Genomic DNA, 16,218 nt, shown 5'->3' on the forward strand with positions numbered 1-16,218 from the left:
CGCACCCTCGGCGCATGCGCGCCCGCGCCCCGCCCCGCCCGGCGGCGGGGAGCGGCAGGGGGGCGGAGCCGGCGTTGTGACTGACGCTTCCCTCCACGCGGGCCCCTCCCCCGCGCCCCGCCGGCAGAGGGCGTCGCCACGCGGGGCTGCCGGCGCGCCGCGGCTCGCGCCCCGTCCCCCGCCCCCGCCTGTCCTCTTGACGTCACCCTCCGCCGTGACGCCACCCTCAGCCCGGCAGCTCGTCACCAGATGAGGCGGAGGCAGGGAAGGGGTAGGCAGAGGCGAGCGTTGGGGCGGCCGGCGGCTGCTTCATCTCGGGGGAAACCGCTGTTAAATGAACTGAAGCTGGCTGTTTCGCCAAAGCAACGGTTGCCGCGCTATTACTGTGTCATTAAAGGCGGCATCGGCTAACGCGCTGCCCTAGTTTGGCCCGCAGTGATGTCATCACGGGACGCGTCTAGGCACTTCCACAAGATCCCTCTTTTGAAAATAAATTTATTCCAGCGGATGGCTATGCAGAGATCACTACGGTTCCATGGGCTTTTCCACATGGATTATTTTCTTCACGGTGCGTAGTCTCAAGACGGCCAGGAGTGTGACTTTTGAAGCGTTTTTACCGGATTTTCACGTGTTTCCGCACCAGGAACTGACGAAATACTGTTTTGAGAAGGCAGTTTTTGGCAGCAGGCGCGTACGGGGCCCGATGACCCCCGGGCTTCGAGGTGACTCCCCAGCGCGCCGCCTCCTCTGTCCTGTTCCAAAACATCCTCTTTCATCTCCATGGCACGAGCTAGCATGTAACTAACCTTCCTCTGATGAGCCAGAGCCTCCTCTTTGTCATTTACCTGTGCATTTATTAAAAGAGAAAGAAAATACACTAGTTTATGAGCTAGGAACAAGGCGGTCCATGTAAATCGACAGTTTTATGTGCTCCCCTAAGGACTCACGATGAATAGGTCAACAAAATACTAACCAAATCTATTAAGATCTTCAGGATTTCATGAGGATTGTCTAGCTCTTCAACCTTCCTACAGTCCACATCTGATGAGAGCAGGCCTGAGAGTTTTTGCCCCAGACTGTTCTTGTTCCCTTGTAACTTCACACGTCCTAAGGAAAAGAAAAGTACAAGAACTGTGGAAGTGCCTGGGAGGAGAAAAACTACTTTGGAGTAAAACTGGCATGCATAGAACTGGATTCTGAGCCATCTCCTCCAGAAGGGCAACGCGAGCTACAGCTTCTCCCATTGTACATAGAGTGGCAGATTACTTGCATGCAGCATCACCCTTACCATCACTTAAAGGCTAAACAGACCTTTCATCAGACCTATGGGCAAATTGAAAATAAAATTCTTTTTGCTGTATGGGAAATACACTTTGACGCTCTAGTTAAACAACAATTCTTGGTAATTTGGTTTTAAACAGTCAGTAGCCTGAAAAAAAAAAAGATTCTTTGACATAAGCTGTTTAAAAGTTTCTAAGATTTCTAAACTGATTAAAATACTTTAAAATTATGAAACGTATGTATCAGGATGTAGAGCTCGGAAACAATGATGTCAGTATAGGGGAAACAGATATTCAAGATGTATGCTGCTTTAGTGTTACATCCCGAGGGTGCTGAAGGAATCTAGAAGACCCACCAAACTTCTAAGCCTGGCACCTCCAGGTAAATGGCTAACACAAATGTACCTTGAAGCGTCACTCCTAAATTCTGCTATAGTTTTGATCATGACATAAACACTCCTCTTTATCCTTTCTTAAAGAAGAAAAGGACAATAAGAATTCTTCTGCTTTTACAGAACGCTTTGCAACTCACAGATGACCATGTGAAATATAAGAGTAATAAATACTGATGTAGATACATAGACATAATGAAAAAACGGCATTGTATTTAGTATTTCAGTGAAAGCTCAGTATATATTTTTTGCATTTCTCCTCCTTCCCTAACTCTTACATAGAGATAATTTAAAAAAAACCCAGCACATTAAAGTGCTGATAGCATCTAAAATGGCCAGGCTAAACTTGGCAGATGTTAGCTTTTTGGTGCTGTTTTCACAACAAACAGCCTTAATATCCAGCATGTTATTGTCATCCTGGGTAACAGCTTATTTATTCGAGCATGTTTTTACTCAGATAATACAGTTCATGAATGTGTAATAAAAAAGAGCTACATTAAAAGCCTAGACTGGTAGCTCCAATGTCCTACAGTAGTATTTATATATTCCACTTAGACACCCTTCCCTACATACGTGAAGCTTCTGGTAGAAATTCGTCAGCTACATGACACACTATTTAACGTATTTATGGTTTTGACATAACTTTGTTCCTTTTTCATTGGCTCTTCAGAAGCCTCAGCCAGCAATTAAACCACAACCATACATTTAATACAGCAAGAAAGTATGCCTGTGCCACTTGTCAGCCAACTTCTTTTCCAGTCAACCATTACAGACGTACAGCATGCACAGTTACCATCGTCTTTCAGACGTCTCCAGTTCATAAATTTCGTTTCCTTCTTAACCTTTATCACTTCTGCAAGCCTCAGGGCTTGGTCCTTCCTCTGCATTAGCTGCTGCTCAAATGCAATTCTGAAGGCATCTGCCATTACATAAGCTTCATCTTTACTCTTCTTCAGATTTTCAATCTGGTTTTAATTCAAAGAAAATTAAGGTATATTAAGCAATTTGGAAGCAATAGCCGATTTAAAATGTATATTAAAAGACAGACTGAAGTCATTAACACTGTCAACCTGTAAATAAATATAATCAGGGAACTAGTACAAACCAAATGAAGTGCTTTCTTGCCATGTTAAGAAACACATTTTGAAATGTGTATTGAAGTCCTTACCCCTCCTCTACGCACGCGCACGCTACCACCCACCCACACAGACAAGCTTCCAGCACTGCCTGTTTTATCTCTGTGCATGCAGAAGAGCTCAAGGACGACATATGCCGGTTGGGCCAGGAGCTTCAGGGTTAATAACTTTGGTACAAAAGGGACATGACAGTACTTGTTTCCAAAACCAGTAAGTTAACTGGGACTTCTGCAGTGGGACCACAAGGATGGTTACCACGTTTGCAGACTCAAATACAAATCAGAATAAAAATTTAAAACTATAGAATTTCACTAAATCAAAAAACTTAAGAGCTTGGAAATCATGTTATTGATTTAAGCGTGATGTAAATATGTAGTTTTCAGCAAGATCAGCTTCCTGACCTCGCTGGGAGAGCAGGCTTGTGAGTGCTGATGTCAATGCAAGGGAGGGCTGGAATGCACTGCCAGGCAGGCAGGAAGGAAAAGGGTCGGTGGTAGTCCACGCTGACACTGTCTACACATTTATGGAGTGCACATGCTTAGAGTGTTTTTCCTTTTTTTAGATTAAAAAATACGGGTGGAATGAAAAAGAATGAGAAAAAGAATTCTCTTTTTACTAGTAAAGCTGGTTGATATAGTTACAGTTTTCTATCAGCAAAAGTTAGGGCGTTACAAGCATTACAAACATTATTTCTGAGAAGCATTCTTGTTTTAAGACACATTAATTTGTGTAAGCTGCAGTAGCGTGTTTCTAGCTTTATTTGGTTTTGAGCACAAGCACCCTTCTGCTTGTTCAGATCTAAGCCAAGCAGCGTTACCTCTTGCTTGAGATGAAGAAGTTGCTTTCGAGTTACAGCTGCCATTTTAGCACAGGGGCAAGGTTGCCCTCCAGATGTATTGCAGGTGCAGGCTCCAAGAACGGCCAGCTTAAAATCCAAAACAAACCACCAGTTAAGTATCTATCTGAATACGCCACGACTAGCAAAAAAACATCCCGAAACTCCAAAGGGAGTGTAAAGGGTCAGGGCAAGCAAGCTACAAGAGATTTAGGCACAATTTCTTTTGACTCACAACCACACACATTAAATGTTTTTTTCTGCAAGATAACCTAAAGGCAAAAATTTTCGGCCTGTGTATGCCTGTGTATCCCTGCAGACCTCATTAGAATTTTTTTTTTTTCACTCAATAAAGTAAAGCAGTAGGCCTAGGAGTTAAGAATTAAGATACAGAGAAGAAAAAAATAAGCATGCTGGCTTGTGAAAGATAGCCTGATACTCATTCTGTTTACTCTTTCTTTGCAAGATAGGAATCATGACGCACCACAAATTAGAAAACTGATTAACAGGCATACAAGGGCATATTGTCATTAGCTAAAAATTTGGTTCAAAGAAACAGTTAAATAACCAGTAAGCAAAATTTATCTATATTTTGCATATAAACATAGCTTTGAACCAGCCATTTTGAAAATCATGCAAGTCCTACTTACTTCAAGACCTGTAAAATCTGTAATGCCACTTTTATTCAAGGACATGTTTTCCTGAACAACCTTCTGTTGTTTCACATCTAGCATTGCAAGAAATTCCAAACACTGCTGATTCAGGACTATGAAATAAAACAAGGACAGTGATTACAAAGTCTGCTGCTCTGATTTCTTAATTTCTGAGTTTAACTACACCCAAATGAAGCAGTCCTATAGTTCAAGCAGCAGCTTGGGAATACAATGAGACTATGTGGATCTAGAAACTCAGATCCCAGTTGTCTTTCCTTCTGTGTTTTCCCAGAGGTAATGACCGGTTTACAGAGATACTGTTTCATGGATTACTCTGCCTCAGTACTAAGTGCTTATCTCTTTGTCCACTTACAACTAAGACAGCTGCTTTTTTAGAATAGCGCAGTATTGGGAAAATAATATCAGCTGTTTTAAAGCTTTTTGGAAACCAAAAATACAGGAAAGGGGCTTGAGCCATCTGATCCAGCCAGATGCCTGCACAACCTGCAGTTTGAAAATCTCCACTATGAAGCCATCAAGCCAAATACTTCAAAGTTTGTACTAAGGGAACCTATGTCGATCTGTTAAAATAGAATGTCTTCAGTGCAGATTGTCACTGTAGCAGGAGCACTCGGTGGTTCCCTTGGCTGCTGTTGCCTCCTTCCAGGACACAACCGGGAGCATGGTCCGGTTGTGTCCCTCCACACCCACAGTGTCACCACACCAGGGAGATAAGGTAGGTATACTTCTTTCACACCTGATCTACTCTTTAAGCTATGCATACCTGACTTTTCCTGTCATTTAATGTTTTTTTTTTTTGTTCAAGTGACAATGTGAGAAAACAACAAACACAACTTGTCTGTTTAAAGAGGGTGTATCTGCATATCCACTAATATCAGCTGCCAGTAACAAGAGACTTATCCCAATAGAAAACTTCCTTCATCGCTAAATCCTGAATTATTCCTCAGAAACAGTATATTAAGAGGAATAGCTGTTGGTGGCTTACTTGTGTTTTCAGCTTTAAGAGTTTTAACTTCTTCTGTTCTCCGTTTCAAAGCTTCCTTAAGAGCTGCATTTTCACAATATATCCTACAGAAGTTAGAAAAAAGCTGTATTAGCTTCTAATAAAATACTTTAAAATGGCTACTCAAATGAAAAAAATAAATTAGCCCGTTAACACATTGTATCTAATACTTCTGCAAATTAAAATTAGGATTACTGGAAAGATTGAAGAAAAAAATCAAAACTGAAAAGAGTTGTGTATTTGGTTTGACAAGATATCATCCATGCAGCATTACACAGTTTCCTCACTTGTACATTCGTTAATGGAAAAAATTGTAAAATTTTTCCATAACAATATCTGTACCAATAATATGCAGTACATTGTTAGATCCAAATCTGCTAGCCAGGGGCTAATAAGCAACCTAAAACTACTCCCACCTAACCCTCTGAAGGAAGTTCTGGGTGTAGGCTTGGTCTGACTGGCACTGAACCAAGGCTAAGAAAGCAGGCTACGCCAGGCTGCCTTCTGTGGAGTCACTCCTCGTTACCCAGGCTGCAGGTGGCTGGGCAGGCAGCAAAACCAGGAATCTGCACTCATGCAGAGGTTTCTCTGCAACCCAGATAGCGTGCACTGTTCAAACAGGCTCCCCTTGTTCATGAAACCACACCCTCACACAAGTATGGCCAAGTGAACGTTAAAAAAAGAAATAAAAAAAATTCATTCACGTGTAAGTAGACGGTGCCAACAACTTCAGCATTGAACAATAGGTGAGTTTTAAGTACCACGTAACCATTAGAAACACAAAGAAATGTGTAATTACGGACCTCTGAAACACCTGCTAGAAATCTCTTCCTTGAAAGAACAAAATTGCTATTGGACATGTGACAACATGGCTCTGGTCTGAATTTTAGAAAGTAAACTTCCTGTAGTCTTAATGCTGTTCTCAACAGCAGTACTTTTGAGCGTTGCAACCTGGGTACATATAATATGCGTTTATAATGCATTTTTCCTTGAAGTATTTAAGTATTTCCTTCTTGAAAAGAAAAGTGGCAATCTGAAGTCCTAAATGTTAAAGGAATACAATTTATGTGGTGCATCTCTTCAGCTGTCAGTAAATGCAGCACAGTGTAAATTCCTGGTTTTGTTTAAAACTAAATAGTAGCCTGGATTATTTCACTTGAATAAACAATGGGAAATACACATTCTTCTCATCCTTGTCTCAGGCATCAGAAAACTTTTTGCAAAGTGGACTGAGCTCCTGGCTTGCAGTCTTCTAAAGCCACGTCTCCAGCTTTCAACTGTTAACACTAGTTTTGTTGCTCCAAACTATCCTGCTAAGTCAGCAAAGCTGAAGGGTTTTTCGAGAGGTATCCCTTGACAAGCGTAGCTAAGTTAACAGGTGAACAAGACACAGGATCATAACAAAACTCTTACAAATGAACAGTTTGTAAACTTTTGGCTTATTCTTTGATTCAAAGTTTGAAAATGTTAAATAAAATTCTCCACTTAAATAATAATAATTCTGATGGGTAGCCTTCCGAGATATCATTTCTACATTTAAGTGAGCCTGCTGGTCACATTTTTCAAGGCCTGATATTGTGTTATTAGTTTAGTGCCTCTGGCATCTTCTGCTTGCCTAACCACACCTGCTGTCAGTCCAGAGTAACTCTTATTTAAACAAAGAACCAGTTGATCAGCCTCCCTCAAGAGCATTCCATTTTACCTGTATGTATGCTCATACCTACAATGCAAGAAAATAAAGCAATGATTAACCAGCAAATGATATTTCCACACGCATGCACATACCATTATTTTCTATGCCTCATTTACATTTAAAGTAAATAAGGACAGTCTGGCTCCAGCTGGCTAACATAATAACATAATAGGATGAAAATGAAAACTCAGCCTAACAAAGCTAGCCTATATACACACTAAAGAATTGAGACTTAGTAATTCTAGTAGTTTTAATTGAAAAATACAAATGTGACTCGCATGAAAATTAAATAAATATTCCCAAGTCTGGAAGGAAATTAGGAAAACACAAAAACTCCAGAAAACCTGATGAAGCAAACTTGGAACACAAGGAAGATGACATAATAGCATTTAATGCAATTAAAAAAAACCCCGAAGATGCACAATGTAAGTCAAATACCTGTCATATTTTTCTGTCCATGTGTCTTCTATGTTTTTAAATCTATCCTGATCAAATTCAATTTCCCATTGCAAAATATTTATTTCCTGTGGAAACAAAACAAACCCGCAGCAGTTCATGACAAGCCTCCCATTGAAAGGAAGAAGAGGAACTGCTGGTGCTGAGTTTGGCACTGACAGAGATCTATGTGACCAACAATGATGACAACTGATGCCACCGTTAAAAATACATTTGGTGCCAGACACCAAAACCTTTCTGCAATCACTGATCTATGGATTCCATACTCTGCTGCATTAACCAATGCTTGTAGTGGCTTATGACAAAAACAAACCCATGCTGCCACATTTCCCCATCCCCTTACTGTTCGGTGGAAAGGCCACACAGGAAGAGAAAAAAAGCATAAAACTCAGTTTAACAAGGTAGCTCAAAGTCACCTTCCTCCTCCTCCTCCCCATCTTCCCTATGAAAATTGGGCACCCGTTTCTTAGACTCGTTGGGAAGTTCTAGCTTAATAACTAAGAAATAGTGCAACTCACTATGAATGACTGTGAAACTCAAAACAAAGACGAACTGAAAGTACAGAAAGAACTCTAGTAACTTTCAGGTGTTATTTGTACACACTATAGCATGAAAACATCTAGATGAAAAGCATGATACATTAATATTTTCCCTTTCTATGAAAAAGGAATAAGAATACTTTCATGAAAACCTTGAGCTAATGGCAGATTTGTACCAATTTAAATAAACAGTCTGATAACCTCATACTAATAGCAGTGGACTTCTCTGTTTTTGCACAGATGTGAAGGAAACATGCACCCTTACCTTTTCTAAAGTTCTCTTTTCTTCCTCAGTTTTCTTAAGCATCGCTTTTGTATGACTAGTGGCTTTATTAAACACTGCCTGCAAAAAAAACCCACAACTGTCAAATACTATAAGTAAGTTTACTTAATTTGGCTTTAGCCAAATTTTTAGTTTGACATCAAGAGAAGTTCACATTCTTAGTTAAACAGGAATGTGCAGAATTACAAACGTTAGCAACTTGCTTGTAAGTCCCAGTGAGTTCTAATTTCAAGTCACAAATAGCTATGTTGCATAGCAAACTTGTGTTTCAATCCCATAATATTTTCTACTGAAAAATGTAGCATCATTTAAAATGAGATCATGTCTTCTTTAGGGCTTGTCCACAAAATCAAGTCTTAGAAGACTTGGTTACAACATACTTACACTTTGATCCAGGTGTAACTTACTACAAATATCTGAGGTTAGAAACTGCGGAACTGTAAATGGGTTATGCAAGTAGGCTAAAAAACAGCAACTGATTTCTACATTACTGATTTTGATAGTGAATAAAAATACTACAAACTGTAAACAAAAGACTGACCTAACATTTACTGCATACTGTCCTCTAAGACAACAGATGGAGAAATCATCTGAAAATATCTGTGCTTTCCAGCAGAATTTCAAGCATTGGCAAAATCTATAATTTAAGGGGCTGGAAAGAAGGCCTTGTTCTTTAAGTTAAATAGATAAATCCTCAAGGATCCTCAAAAATAAAATTATGATAATTTGCTACAACAGTAAAGTCTTCTTAAATAGCCACAATAGTTCCATGCAGAAGAAGTAGTAAATCATAGAAGCCAAGTCTGTAGACACTTGCAGACTCAAGGCTTTAAACTGTAGCCCTGGGAAGAACTTAGGTTTGGGGGGTTTTGATGAGGAATAGCAGGAAGATTCATTCTGTTTTCCCTCCTTTACCACTAAGTACCTAAATGATTTCTGAACAACTCCTACCATGCTCTGCAGAATTCTTAGGGCTTCATCTTTTCCTTCAAGCTGTCTTTGAGATGCTTCAAGCTCAACTTTCAAAATTTCAACTTCCTGAAGCAAAATAAAATAGGTACACTGAGTAAAAGCCAAGGTAATCCTGTTAAAATTTGACTGTAACAGCAATATAAGTTTGCCCTTTTCAAAAAACAATCTTCTCATCTTTCTAGTCTATATGATTCTTCTGACTCATAGCTTGCTTGCGATGAAGAAACGTTAACAGTGCACGCTAGCACAAAATCCTTAAAGAAGAATACTTGTAATTATTATTCTGTTCTCTTCCAGTGTATGTGGAAAATAAACCACTGCAGTTCTGCCTTGCTAAAGAAGTTTTATATATAAACATAGGTATGGAGTTTTAAAATAAGTAAGCAGAACAGAATACAGTTTTCTTACATATGCAGTGGCAAATATTACAAATATATACTAAAATATAAATGCTATATTAATATGACATACTATATTATACAAAATATCCATACTTTATAGTGGAAGTATCATGTTAGGACTGTTAGATCAAAACCACTAGTTGTCTAGAACAAAACAACAACAAAACAGATTCCTGCTCCAGGTACATGCCAATCACGTCTTTGTGCAACATTCCCCGCCTTCAGAAGAAAGCACTTTTTCAATTTCCAAGAGTTAAAAGAAAATTTACTGCTTTGTATACTTATCTTTCCTTAACCCCTTTGTAGGTCACTCAGTTTGTTCACTTGTGGTCATACCAAACTTCTGAACTTCTGGAAGAACCAAAAAGTTCTTCCAGCTCTATTACTTCAACAATTGACACTGAAATTGTACCTGGGAGCAGTGGCAATTTATCAGTTTTGTTTAACTGGAAATGAGTAAGGTTCCTTGACATTTTAACTTGCTGTGCACTGAAGGTTCTTCATGCTAAGACAACCTGAAAATGACCTACCATGTGCTATCCTGAGGTTAAAGAACACAATGCAGATGAAGTGTGTATTTTTACAGCTGAGGTCACCCTGCTCTTTCTCCCTGGACTGATGCCAACACATCAACACATTTAATGACAGGAAAATGAAATGTAGGCGTTAACTACCTTTGAACAAAAGTGCAGATTAAAAACCCACTGCATATTTTCAGGCCCCAAATCTTAATTAAAAAAAGAACACCTGCTAGAAAAGGAGTACAATCCTTAAAAAAGGAGTATAATCCTTTTAATATTCTCTACGTCCTTAAAAATACTCCCCCCCCCCCCCCCCAAAAAAAAAAAAAAAAATCCAGAGTATAACTGCAGCTCACACTCTGATTTCCTGGCATAAAATTTAATGAGGCTTCCAACTACCACTCTAATTTCGAGTACCTGAATCCACCCAAGATTCTGGACATGCCAAGATCTTCAGCTAGCCTAACACTGTGCTTTACTTTGCTATGTTAAAAGGAAATGCAAATTTCAAGAGCAGCGTACTTGGCACAGTTACTAACCTCTAGAGCTTCCCGAAGTTGTTGCTTTAGTTCTTCATTTGACACTTCACTATTACATGCTGTAGGATTGATAAGAGATATGAAATGATGAGATACTATAATATTTACCAAAAAAACCATGAGAATTTGCTTTACCCAGAAAACAGGTAATACGCAGAGGTCAATTTTCATCTTTGTATTTTTTTTCTTCTGGAGTTAATATAAACAGATTCAAGCAATATATAAATACTAAGCTCAAACACATTGTTTCACAGTTAAAGTGAAACGGGAAAAAAGGTCGGTTGTAAGGAGACCTAAAATAAGGGCAATTATTTTAGAGTTTTCTTTAAAAATAACCCCACAACAAAATCACCATCTTGATTAAAAACATAATTTCATTTTTTAGATTCTTTTCACCTTGTAACTTTTCAACAACGAAAGTCAACACAAGAGTAGCTAGCACTGTTTAGAACTAGAGGCAGTTTTCAACAGGTGAAGATAAGTATGGTGGTGGAGTATCCCACAAGATCCTATATTCCCCTAAACAAGCAGTTACTACTGGTATGTATTGTTCTTAAACTGAGCATTGCAGAGAAGTGTCAAGATGCAGCCTCCTACTAAATCAAAGTCAGGTTCATGTGGACTTTAGTCATGCTTTCATGGATATTGCTGCGTGAAAGACCTAGATCTAAGACAGGCATCACACGGAGACCAGGAGAAGGACAGTGAAAACAATCAGAATTACGCTGCTCTTGTAACATCTTTGCACTGAAGATGCTGAAACCAATAAAGAATGATTACTGCGGTGTGTGGAGAGGATAGTGGGGACTTGTTCTAAAGGAGAGAAATAAGCAAGCTAAATGGAAATACTTCAGTCAAAATACTAAAAATGGCTAAAAATACAAGGGAAGGCAGCTAAATTGTAATGAATAGCACTGCCTATATTTGATTTTATTTACAGCAGTGTTGCCTTCACAAAAAAATGAAGGCCAGCACCGGGAGAACAGAGATGGGCAGGTTCTTAAAACAACACCTTAACCTCAGAAGTATGCCAGTTCACAAACTTCAACTAAATAGCAAGCAGCATTTTGAATATTTAGCCACAAGCTTTAGATACACTTTCTAGGAAGACACACTTAAACCAGGAATCCAAGCAATTCCATTCAATTTCGTGTATGTATTTAGAGGAAAACAATGCTGTCCCCCACCACAGGATGCTCTTCGCTCAATGTCACTTCCAAACACAAGACTAAGCACTTTAAAAATGGTCATTTTACACTAAGAAGGGCCACAGCCTCATTCACCTGAAAACCAATTCTGCTATTAATGTTTTGGGAGGAAGATGTAGGAACAGAGACACTCCTCTGCTGCCTCAATGGCATTGAGCATCTCCTTTTGCGACTCCCAACAGCAGCAGACTTACTTACAGGCTGCACCAACTAACCTGTGAGGCTGCGCTGGATCCCAGCAGGCGTGCAATGCACACGCACTTCTCGGAATCCTTCCGAGATCTTCAGAGTGTTTTGGCAAATGGTTTGAATTAAAGTTGATGATACGTTGTGAGGCAGCTGAACTGCTCAGTTCTGCTAACAGATTTTTCTTATGGTTAATAATCAACTTCTAAATTACTCTTACCACAGCTATTTTGTTGTGTGGAACTGGTAACAGGCTTTTTGGATGATCCGTCGTAAGAACTGTTTCGTTTTGAACCGGGAAGAGCTGCAGCATCATTTTCTTCCACTCTCTTTGCTAACAAGAGAGAATTGCAAACCTTTCCAGATCCCTTCCTAGATCTAAACGAATAGGAGCTTTGCAAGTTTTCCCCTTCATAAATGCCTCCAGGTCTTCTCCCGAGTCCGTTTCCCAGGTCTCCGCATGTCATGTCATCCTCTTCTGCTTCCTCCATCTTCTTCTCCTCCTGGATTTTTTTTTTTTTGTTGTTGTTGTTGTTGGTTATTTTTGTTTGGTGTTTGTTTGGTTTTTTGGTTTTTTTTGTTTTTTTTTTTAACTCCTGACGGAGGGCACTTCACTTACTGGCAACGTGAGCAGCGCCTCCCGCAAAACAACGAGTTATTTTACCTAGAAAAAACAGAAAAACTCCATCGCTAAAGCAGCAAAACATTAAAGTGAAAAAAACCCGAAGCCCTCGGTGCCCGGCCGCTTCCCGTACCGGGTTCGGGCTGCCCGAGACCGCTCCCGCCCCACGGTAACACACCACAGCGCGGAAACCGGCGGCGAGGGACGGCCGGCCGGAGGGACGGCGACACGGCGGCGGCGGCGGCAGCGCCCGGTGCCGGTGCCGGTGCCGCAGAGCCCCCGTCCCACCTGCCCGCCCGGCCCGGGCGCTGCCGGTCCCGCCTCCGGGGCGGGCGGGAGCGGGGCGGCAGCTCCGCGGGGACGGAGCGACAAGCGGGCTGAGCTCTCCGTTTGCCTTCGTTAATAGAGGTCTACAGCCTGCCTACAGCTCCCCCCGCCCCCAGCCCCAGCGGCGTTCACGGAAATGCCAAGCAGCTTTTGGAAACGTGATTTTTACGGTGGAAGAGGAGGTCATTCGAAGCACGCTCAAGAGTTGGCAGCGGTGCAGACGCCTCCACGCCAGAGATCACCCGCCGTCTGGTTTCCCCTTCACGCAATAACCCCGACAGCGGCGGTGCGAGAGGAACACGTACGCGTGCCTTTCCACGGCGCTTGGTCCCGATTCTGCAAGGAAACCCCTGATTTTTCACCGTTTGGGTTTATAGAAGGGTGAAACTGCTGATGCGGTACCATTCCTCTGTTAAGTCTCACCAAAAAAATCTAGACCCAACTTGGAATAAAAGAACCTTTAACTACGTAATCGTAGTACCCTTCACAACAGGAATTTTCAAGCAAATAGAGTTTTACTATTCAAACTCGTGTATATAAAAAGTTCATTGGCAAGCACTTTCTACAGAATCTTTCACAAGGCTTTACAAGCCACCTTTTCAGTGAAGAGAAGTTATTTCAACTTTGCGCAGGCATGCTCTCCTAGGACCCAGGCTTTACGAGCAATTACAACAGACGCCTGCCAGTATTTGAAATGTAACCATGGTTTGGATCACCGCAGTTCGTTATCTTGCCAAATGATGTACTTCCTTGATAAACTTACAGTGTTAAGTACGTTCCACGATTGGGGTGGGTGATGGAGAATACAGAGAGGAAAAAGGAGAAAGAAAATTTCTGCTTAATATTCCACACCAGTGCCAATATAGCCAATGTTTGACAATTACTTATGGCATAAGGAAAGTTCTGTGTAATTATTTTAAAATACTCTTACCAAGTCACTTCTCTTCCTCCAAAATAAAGCATCCTCCTCAAAATATTTCATACGCCCCCTGACGCTACATTAGCCTCCACACATTCAAGAATACAGCGCAGTATAGCAGGTTTTAGTCTAACAGTTCAGAAACAAACTCACTCATTTGCAGGACACTGTTTTACCCTTTAGAATTCAAAAGCTCCTCAACTGCCATCACTTATCAGGATTGCACAGTTTTCTTGTGGGGGGGAAGGTTTGATTTTAATCGTAAGCTCCAAAAAATTTCTGTTATTGAACCTAGTTCCTGCTACTAAGGGCAACCGTGTCTTTTTCATCCTTTCATTCACAGCTGGATTTTCACTTGCGTCAGTTCTCCTGTGTGGCTCCCCCAGAGCACTCCAGAGGCTGTTCCAAAGGCCTACAACCTGGCTATTCTGAACCTTCTTCTGGTCCCCAACCATATCAAGTTACAATAAAATTAATTTTAATTTATTGTACAAGAATTATGAATGTCATTTATTAAACCCTCCCAGGAGGAGATCCAGCAGAGTTACTCTTTCACCAAATGTCAATTGTTGTCCTTCATCCATTGCTCAATCCATTGCATAATCTGATCCAAATTTCTCTCTAGGTCTTCTGGAGTGTTGCTGGGTAACTGGTGTACAATTTCCTCTCGATATGACAACATAGCTTCCTCATACAGTGTCTGAAAAATTTCACACTGAAGGTTGTCTTGCAGCTTTTTCCCTTTGTAGCCCCTAGAAAACAAGAACAACACTGAGAGACGGTCTTAGGTAACGCAGAGCACTAGCAAGATCTCCGGTGAAGTCACACAACAGTACTTTACTTCTTATTTACTCCACTGACATACCTGCTTTCAAGTCTGTCATACAGAAATGAATTTTCCGTACGAAGTACAAATACTATATGAAACCACCGTTCAGGGAAAAAATCACAGCCGTGATAATCGACAATAACTCCACCCTCACTCATTTTATCTTCCAGTTCATCAATTACCTACAAAAAACCCCAAAGATAGGCATGTTTATCTGGAATTACAGAAAGTCAAAATACAAAAATGGTAGGTTTTGTAGTTGGACTTACCCTGTCTTCATCCAAAATCGGACAATCGTATTCCTCATCAAAACCTTCATAGAGTTCTCCTGCAGCAAAAATAATTCGTGGAAGTCTGTGAAGTCACAGCAATTATTAAAATTACTTATATAGTTGTGTTTATTTCAGGAGGATGGAAACAAAAGGTAGTCTTTAGAGCAAGGAATGCTTTGCTTACAAATTCGTGTAAGGATAGGTTTGTTATTTATTACTTAGTGCAAAGTCTGCCACTGTTACTTAAATGCTTTTTTAAGCTCATGCCACCAAAAACATTTCTGTTAACGCAAATTCATTGCGTTTTCATTTAATTTATAACACATGCGCTACAAGCCCACGGTTACACAAAGCAAAAAATATCTGAACTACTTTGACGGGCCGCTTTGTAAATACAGCCTACCTTCTTTTGCCACGTCGCCCACGTTAATATAGGTCATTCCCATTCTTGACGCAAGTTCTTTTCCGAGTGTGGTTTTCCCAACACCCGGAGTACCTAGAGACAAAACACCATATAAAATGGTGAGAGAAGAGCCTGCAACTCCCCTTCAAATCACTTGCTAAGGAGTCACAAAGGCAGCTTTTGTCAGCCAGGGCTGGCAAGTTCCTGTACGAGAAAGGAGGCAAAAAGCTGCACGAGAAGGAAAACCACGTAAGAGCAACGTCTAGAGATCACACAGAAAACTCTTCACTTTGCGCAAAAGCGTTACTCCAACCGGGATGACGCAAAAGTAAACCCTGCTTCGTTTAAAAGCCCCAATTAATAGGGAAAAGCCCCGAGCTTTCACGCACAGCAGCCCGGCACCGCCTGCGCCGGGCCCTCACACCCCGAATCACCCCGGGCTGTGAACGCGGTTGGGGCTGGCCCTGCGGGGGGGGGGGGGGGGGGGGGAAGGCCCCAGCCCCGCCAGGCTCCCCCGCCCGCACCCCCGGCAGCCCCGCCGCGGCCCTTAGCCACCCGGACACCAGCGGCGTCCTCCCTCTTCGGTCCTAGGCCCGGCCCGCCGCTACCACCGTCCCGTACCGGTCAGCAGAAGGTTGGGCCGCTTCATGCCGCCGCCAGCAGCGGCTGCCGGTCGCCTAGAAAAGACGTTGCGCAGGGGCCTCCGCCGCCGCTGCCGCACGCTGATG

General features: G+C 41.5%; 2 protein-coding genes across 2 annotated transcripts; both read right to left on the minus strand.

The window, feature by feature from the left end:
• Positions 1 to 542: 542 nt before the first annotated feature.
• On the minus strand, positions 543 to 12,916 carry CCDC125 (coiled-coil domain containing 125). The gene is made up of 11 exons (XM_049796068.1): positions 12,339 to 12,916; positions 10,725 to 10,783; positions 9,243 to 9,329; positions 8,274 to 8,351; positions 7,452 to 7,537; positions 5,303 to 5,385; positions 4,294 to 4,409; positions 3,626 to 3,733; positions 2,466 to 2,637; positions 974 to 1,107; positions 543 to 845 (listed from the first exon to the last, which is right to left on the minus strand). Exons 1-11 carry the CDS (start codon positions 12,607 to 12,609, stop codon positions 579 to 581), a joined length of 1,461 nt encoding a protein of 486 aa, XP_049652025.1. The 5' UTR covers positions 12,610 to 12,916; the 3' UTR covers positions 543 to 578.
• Positions 12,917 to 13,579: 663 nt separating this feature from the next.
• Positions 13,580 to 16,215, minus strand: AK6 (adenylate kinase 6). Its single transcript, XM_049795188.1, has 5 exons — positions 16,112 to 16,215; positions 15,491 to 15,583; positions 15,085 to 15,143; positions 14,852 to 14,997; positions 13,580 to 14,738 (listed from the first exon to the last, which is right to left on the minus strand). The coding sequence occupies exons 1-5, from the start codon at positions 16,137 to 16,139 to the stop codon at positions 14,549 to 14,551; spliced, it is 516 nt and encodes a 171-aa protein (XP_049651145.1). The 5' UTR covers positions 16,140 to 16,215; the 3' UTR covers positions 13,580 to 14,548.
• Positions 16,216 to 16,218: the final 3 nt, after the last annotated feature.

This window comes from Accipiter gentilis, chromosome Z, assembly GCF_929443795.1.
Source record: "Accipiter gentilis chromosome Z, bAccGen1.1, whole genome shotgun sequence".
NCBI classification, from domain to species: Eukaryota; Metazoa; Chordata; class Aves; order Accipitriformes; family Accipitridae; genus Astur; species Astur gentilis.